Below are 8312 nucleotides of genomic sequence, written 5' to 3' on the forward strand. Positions count from 1 at the left end.
GTTGCAAATCGGATTGCCCGATTTGAAGGCTCAGGTGAGGTTTTGGGCCATGGAGGTGAGACGTGTTGGACTGTTGAATTATGGGCCTATAAAAGGAAAGATGGCTCCAATTACATGTCCGTCCATCATATGTGATGCACACCTCTCGTTTGATTCAGGATCACTAATCTCCCATCCCAAGTCACAGTAAAGAATTTTGTAACTTGTAGACTCAGAATGACGGACGGCATCATCTAACTTGAAACGGTTCCTGAACCGTTTAAAAAATAGGGTTTCCAGATGGAGGATTTCATAAGAATTTGTACTCTTTTGTGCGGTTAGTCAAATCGAGGTGAAGAAGAGGTATTTAAGAAGCGACATCTTTTGTTTTTCTCTATTATTTGATGACAATAGTCAGTCGTACCGAATACTGCATCTGCCCCCTCACAGACTTGCCCCAAAAACGTCCCACGAAAACTAGGCGCGACATGTGTCATGACATACGCGCATTAGGATGACTCGTGCGGTCTCTATTTCACGTTGTTTGTATCACGTTCGTTAATTGCTTTTCGCCCAAAAGGATTTATTTCTTCTCCCATTCTGAGTATTCCTACTGTGAACTGAAACCTTTGGCGCCCCCTTTCGTAACCCACCCACCGGAGATAAACTCTTTCGAGTTTCGCCGGCGGACACCGACGGCCATACAAACGGCAAGAAGGTAAGTATTTGTAATGGAGGGAAGTAAGCGTTGCTGATTTTCTCGGCGCCCCTTAACTACTACGCTTACTTCCCTTCCAACGGTAGCATCGCTGGTTTTCTCGGCGAAATGCTTAGCACCAGATTTAATGTTGTTGGGTTCAACTGGATGTCGTTGCCGGCGGCCACAGAGCTGAAGTGCATAGTCATGGATTGGCTTGGCAAGATGCTTAAGTTTCCCAAGTCTTTCCTCTTCTCTGGAAACGGTGGTGGTGTGCTACAAGGGACTACTTGCGAAACTATCCTATGCACGCTCATGGCAGCCTTAACGGCGTGAAATAGAGACCGCACGAGTCATCCTAATGCACGTGTATCATGACATGCGTCGTGCCTAGGTTTCGTGGGACGTTTTTGGGGGGGCAAATGCGAACCCCGAATAGAAATGTTTCTCACGGAAGAACAGAATTCTTGTGTTCGACTTCTAATGAATTTGCAGATATCTGAGAGAACTGGTTTTAATTATTGATCTTCCTTTCGAATTTCGATAGTTGGTGTGCAGTGATGAGTTAAAAACTTGTTCACGATGCCTGCCTCGTTTTGACTAATTGGCTACTCCCTTGTAACTTGTGGCAGACTCTTTTCGTTCCTGGGCCTTCTTGGAATTTGGAAGATCACATGGTGAGCTGTTAAAAACTCAAATGTCACCACTCGCCAGTCGCCACGCTTGAAGCTTGATTGATTATGGATATGGCATGGGTTCTCGTCTCCATGAATCGCACATTAATGGCTGAATTATGACTAACAGCTTAAACAATTTCTGAGCACTGATTTATTTTATTGAAGCCAGACTTTACACGGAGTTGCAGAGAAATACCTGTAAAATATCAACTTATTCAACAGAGCATTTACTCGAGTCGCAAAGAAAGAGGTTCAAAAGTCATTAAAAATTACGAAAAAATACGGATTTGCCCAATCTGTATATAAGACAGTAACCATTTTATTTATAAAAATATATTATCAAAAAGGGCATTTTTGTTCATGATTTTCAAAACAGAACCATCGGACCAAAAAAACTGAGAACCGATTACTCGACCGGTTCAATTTTCTCCCAAAACCGTTGACCCGTTTGAACGGTTTTAACCATTTTTCAATTTTTTTACTTTTTTTGTCAAAACAGACCAACCATTCAGGTCAAATGGTCGGACCATTGGAACTGGTAACCAGACCCTTAACCAGTTTGGTTTTAAAAATCATGTTTTTGTCCCATTCAAGTGTTGTCAACTTTCCACCTAGGTGGGAAACTTATTTGTGATACCTAAAAGAATAAACTTTCCTTATCCCCCACATAAATCTAAAAGTTGGTTCCCATTGATCAACTTTCCCCCTCTCAAGATCCCAAAAAAGAACGCCCGCTTTATATTAGAAAGAAGATAATTACAACCCGATTTTCTCCATAGCCAATAGACCCAATACTTGGAACCCATCAATAACCATTCCAGTTCTCTCATGGAACAATCTTTCTCTACACAAATTACAACGAAAAATCTTTAATTTTTTTTTCTCAAATAGAACTTGGTAATGTAATTTTATCTGGAGGAACTATAAGATGTGACAGAATCAGTCACACAGACCTATTGTGTATCTCTATCTACAGTGTTTCCCTTTCCCCAATAACCTTGCTTTTGCTTAGCTGCTTCTATGTATAACTCACTAGCATCTAGTCAAAATCCAGGATCTAGAAACCCCCACTAGGCACTAGCTCTTCAAAAAATGGTAGTGTCTTAACCTCATATAAGACAACATTTTGTCATGGATTTAGAAAACCATGATTCTTGTGTACTTCTCACTTCTCAGATGTTCATCCAAGAAACTCCATGCCCATCCAACTCTTGTAAAGGGCTTGCAAGAAACTGCAGTTAATTTTAAGGATTTGCCATTCTTTCCCTTAAATTGAACCCTACCACCTGCATTCAGGAAGCTTTCTGCAATGAATCAGATCTGTGCCTCAGAAGGTTCCCTTAAACTGTGTGTGCGAGTAGCTTCCCGTTTTAGGAAAAACGCATAGAGGAGCTCATTCCACGCATCAGGGACCCCAGGTAAGCACCAATGGCTGCAATCTTGCCTATGAAGAGAAGCAGGGCCAATCTTGGGTCCTAGATAGTACAAGGATAAATGACCATCTTTCCTCCGAGATGTCATGTGGGTCACATTCAACACATCCATCTGCATCACCTGTGACTTGTTTGAATGTGCTAACAATACATCGTTCACTATATTTAGCTGGGACCATGATCCTGACGGCACCAATGATGCACCCAATTCAGGCAATGTCTCCAAGTGACAGCTACCTCCCGTCTTCCAATCCCCGCCCCTGTAAAATCCAATTCTATTTTTACTCACTGAATGCATGTATTTCTAAAGTTCTAAAACATGGAGACAGCAAAATTATCCTGAGGCCAGATATTTATTCATCCAGTCTGAATAGCACAAATTCTTAAAGATTGGCAATCCATATGCATGATCAATCATGAAAATGTGTACTGTACAATCTGAGCAACTCAATTAGCATTCCCAACAAGAGTTAGTGTTCTTCGAATTATGTTGTTGGATGGATTAAGTGAAACACACCACATGAATCATAAAAAGCATCCAGCAGTCTAGATTCTAAGACCACTTTGGCATTTTTGTAACACCGAAATCTGCTTTAATGTGCATTAAGATATTCGTTGCATGCAATGAGCTTTAGCAGAGCAAATGGAAGATAACAACTATTAAAAAAAAGCAGTACATAATCAGTTCTGGTAAAATCAAGCATGTATGTTTGTGTAATCCTAACATAACATTGAGTATAGGACTCTGCAAGAATCTTATAGATGCTTCATAAACTTTGGAATTTTCATCATTGAAATCATTCTAGAAGTATGCATTTTTCTTTTCTTTCAAAAGGGGTTTGGTGAGCTCAAGATCAAAACTTCTAGAACTGAAGTCTTTTAAAAATATCATGCTTGCAAGTTATTAAAGCTTTAACATTCAAGGTGATACTCCATCAGAAGCCAACATGCAAAGAAGTGGTGCAGTGGTTCTTTATTTGGACATTGAATTATACATTATAATGGTATCATTTTGGGTTCAATTCATTAAAACATAATCATCAGCAATGGCAATCAAGAAATATGGATGCATCTTTTCGCAAGAAAAATGAATATATTTTGTAATGGAATACCTTTCAAGAACAAGTGGCAAATTTTTGTGTACTGTCTTTCCCTAGTAACCTAAGAATTCTCTAGAGTAGAAGAAAGAAGAAACCAGAAACCAAACAGAATTATATCCAAACAAAGAACTACTAATTGGATAAAAGTCTAAATATCATGATAGAAGAAAGGTTGTAAAGGAAAACAGTTAAGTGGGACCATGAGATTACACACCTGAAGTGTACAGGGGCAAAGGTGCGAAAGAAGACCTGGGTCTTACTCATGTTAACTTCACCACCAAGCCAGTTGATTAATGTCTCAATCGACTTTTGATATGCACTTTCTACACTCGTATCCATTTTGACCTCTTCCCCTTCCTGAAAATAACAACCCCTGATCACAAAACAAGGATCTAAATGTCAAGAAACTTTCTACAGATACGCAAGCTTAATAATAGTTAAGATACTAATTTTAGCTTCCTTGACAAGTTCACAATATTATTTGAATTAGTTGCAGTAAACTTGCATTTTGCAATTTCTGATAGATTACTCCCAAATAGTAAATACAATATACATTGATAGCATGGAAATGCAATCTAAGAATCACTTTTTAGGCTTCATTAGATCAACAACTTATTCAAATAAATGTGACAACGATATCAAACATCATTGCTGGAGTTCAAAGAAGAATATTGTTTTCAATTTTAGGTCATCACATTAATTGAACTGGTCAAGTTACCTGTGTCACAACCTGTTTTGCAACATTAGACTGTCATCTGGATATAAAGTAAAGCACAGAAACTGAATACTAAATAAAAATGGAAAAAGGAAACGCAAAAGGTAAACCAATTATCACAATAAATAGATCTATTGCAGCCTGATTGGGTATTGATGGATGTGATTGAAACATAACAAAAGCATTGCCTGTGATATGTGTAGGGCCAGATTGCAGAAACTTAATGGTCACAAAAGTTCCAAATAAACCATAGTCTTAAATCCCTACTTATTGAACAAGGTTCCTGAGAAAAAAATATGGAAAACAACAGTCCCACAACAGAAAAGACATTTTAGACAGTTTTAAAGCTACAAATGACAGATTACCTAGAACTTCCATTTTAATTAGTTTAATTGACCAAACAAATCTTGAATATACTAAACTCCAAGACTTTAGTTAGATAAGTGGGCCATCTCATCTTGGACCCTGTAAATAACTAAAACAACCCCTTAAAAGAGAAAATGAATAGTTGACCACTGGACTTCAACACTGACTCAAGGGTTGATATGATCTAGTGTGTCTACTGCACCATATAATTGTGTAGATTTGGAGCATGAACTAGGAAACATCTGGTGTACTACGACTATGCATGCTTAAAAGCAGCTTGTATGGCAGTTTTAGAACTTTTGCTTTCCATGTGCATTTGTCAAACATGAAAAATTATAATTCATAAACAAGGAGATTAACAAGGGTAAGTTAGACAATAATAGTTATAATGATAAATATGAAACTGTTTCAGTCATGCTTGATAACAACCTTAACATTCCAAAATAAGCCCACCTCAAATGATTTGTATTTTGGACTTTGAATTCCGGTCTCCGGAAAGACTTCAAATACCTCCCTAAAATTCATAGACACGTTCCTAACTATCCCGTCATAAGTCAGTTATACTCCATTGGCTTTATCTTGTATCCAAGAAATGCAACAAAATAATAAATTTATAAGTAGTAAACACTAGACATGCAGGACAGATTTTTAGACTTTATGATGAGAAAAGAAAAAAGCAATTTCTGATAAATAGAAGTACCCTCGTATGGTTTTTTCATAGTTCCACCAATGACCAGTGTTGAAGACCAGGACATCCGCATCTCTCCACTGTACAGAGCTCCAATCCATTTTATCCAGTTTCAGAGTCATCTTCACCTTTTCTGGAGCCCCAGCTGGTGCCCGGCTCTGCAGCACTAAAAATGGAGCTCTGTAATACTCCACAGTGCAGTTGAAGTCTCTGAACCTGAAGGCCAAGAACCCTTTATGCTTAGTAATCGGACTTCCATTTAGTTCATAGATCGAATCCTTGTCTGGAATTGCCGAGGAAAGCATGCAGAGAAGGGACTCCCATTGATTTCTTCCAATTGAGTCTCCAACAAATACCAGCCTTCGATTCCGCAATTTCTCCAGCATTTTCTTTGCATCGAATCTTTACACAAATAAGAAGGAAGAAAGATAGAAATACAAATTAGTTTTTCCCCCCATTATCCGTTTCTTCTCCATTGATAGGAATAAAATTGCAAATAGAAATTATAATTGGATTTATTAGTCAAAATAAAATAAGAGAGGGCCCAAACGAAAGCATAAACAAAACATAATTTTGAACTCTAACCCAATAAAAACCCAAGCAAGAAATGGAGTAACTGAATGAAAATAAAATATAAAACTAGTGAGAAAAAGATTAACTACAACATCTTCTTAGAAAAGCTCAAAGGACAATTACAACTAAGGAGCAAAAGAACAAAAGACCTTCAACTACTTCTCAGAAACATATATAATTTTTTGAACGAAATAAAATGCACAATTATACGTACAAAATTAGGATAGATTAAAAAATAAGGTTGGAATAAAAACAAAAACCTTCCTTCTTCATTACTGAAAAGTTGCAGAAAAATTGAGAAAGCTGATAGGAAATAATATAAACAGAATAAAAGCAAAGAAAGCTTGGACGTTTACCCAGAAACAGAATATCAAAAGACAATAATAAAAGAATAGGACTTAACTAACGGAAAGTGGAAACGGCCAAACGTTATGAATCGAAACTTTGAAGCAGCAACATGTAAATACAAAACATTATATATACGAAAAAATGTTTTGCAGAGGATTCACGATTATACATTAAAAGTTGGAAAAACGAGAAAATGAGAGGAGTTAAACCTGGGCAAGTTGCAATCTTTCGGTTGCCATCTCCACTTGGTATAGAAATTATCAGGCCTTCCATTCTCAGTACACCGGAATCCTTCGTCCAAAAATCTGCAATCTTTAGACTGGTATAGTGGGTACTGTTCATCCCAGACCCAGTCTCCTTTAAACAAATCACAGCCTTCGCCACCCTCTGCAAGAAACCCTACCCGTTCATCTCGACCAGTCACATCGAAACCCAACCACATAAATCTTTGCGACTGCCCGTGAACGCGGAATCCTTTAGTAACAATCCTATAGTCCAAGTAAAAGAAACAGGAGAGAAAACAAACTACTGTAATGAACAGAAACCCAAGAATCCCCAAGGATGGTTCATGCGGTTTCAAACGCTTGAGCTTGTTCAGAAACTCCCAGATAGGCATGGTTTCTGGATCTTGAGCAAGTGGGTTCTTAATCATTTGGAGAACGATAGATAAATGAGGTTATTCTTGAAGAAACTCGAGCTGGGTTTTGGAGGGAAAGAGTGTTTCCCTTGTGTTATTGTTTACAGTTCAGGTTATCGGCAGAAACCGTGCAGGAGAGGATGAAATAAAACAGGAGAAGAGTGGTGGTGCGCAAGCAAGACGCATTCATGATGACAAATCGAATTCTAGTATCTGTTTCTTTCTTTCTCGAGTTCCTATGAGCTAATTATTTCGACAGATATACAGAGGGAAATGAAATGGGTGTGATTGAAGCAAGAGAGCATTCATGGCCGAAGAGTTTTTTGCTTTTTCTTTCGTTGCTTTTTTTGCAGAACAGAAGGAGAACAGAGTATTGGTTGGTGAGTAAAATAATGGTTTTCTCCCTTCGGATGGAGGGGAGCACAGTGACATTAAACATCGAGTTCTCACGAGGAACCAAAACCAATTCAATTCAAATCCATAAAAATGCCAAAAAAGCTGTGTGTGAGAGAGAGAGAGAGAGGAGGTGATTTCGGCCTTTCGCTTTCGGGTCGTGTCGTCGTGGAGTCTCGTGGGGATTAGTGGCGAAAGAGAGTGGTCGGGCCGACAAAGTACGGTGATAACCGTTGCATTGCAAGTAATAAAGAATGCCAAGGCTACGATGATCTGCTTACCGTATTATATACCGTTTACTCTAAATACTGCAATTAGTATATCATGTGGGCCAGAGTTCAGGTAGCCGTAGCATTCCTCCAGAGAAATGAGAATGCGTGAAAATTCGGGAACGTCCTAAATTCTAAATTACCCTGAGTTTGTTGTTTTAATTACTATTAATCCTCTGGAGACATCTCGCTCGCTTGGATGAAGACCTTTAATGGGCCCCGCATTGTCTTATAATGGAGAGCAATTGATACAGTTCATCATGATTAAAAAGAGAAGTTGAGTCGTGCAAGGACGTTTGAGATATCATGCGACCAGACATGCGTGGTGGGACTCAGGCTGATCGGACGGGTACAAGGTAGAGATAGAGGTTGATATTTGTACTGTGTATATCCGAGTAGCCGACTGAAGCAGCTTGGATTGGATAGAAGAATGTCAA

The 8312-nt window shown here is 38.6% G+C and overlaps 1 protein-coding gene across 1 annotated transcript; it reads right to left on the minus strand.

Annotated features, from left to right (window-relative positions):
• Nucleotides 1–2073: 2073 nt before the first annotated feature.
• On the minus strand, nt 2074–7719 carry LOC148879338 (protein trichome birefringence-like 11). Its single transcript, XM_088960850.1, has 4 exons — nt 6786–7719; nt 5668–6057; nt 4101–4259; nt 2074–3046 (listed from the first exon to the last, which is right to left on the minus strand). The coding sequence occupies exons 1-4, from the start codon at nt 7226–7228 to the stop codon at nt 2668–2670; spliced, it is 1371 nt and encodes a 456-aa protein (XP_088816976.1). The 5' UTR covers nt 7229–7719; the 3' UTR covers nt 2074–2667.
• Nucleotides 7720–8312: the final 593 nt, after the last annotated feature.

The sequence above is a fragment of the Nelumbo lutea genome, chromosome 1 (assembly GCF_056320005.1).
Source record: "Nelumbo lutea isolate HS-2025 chromosome 1, American lotus-T2T, whole genome shotgun sequence".
Taxonomy (NCBI): Eukaryota; Viridiplantae; Streptophyta; class Magnoliopsida; order Proteales; family Nelumbonaceae; genus Nelumbo; species Nelumbo lutea.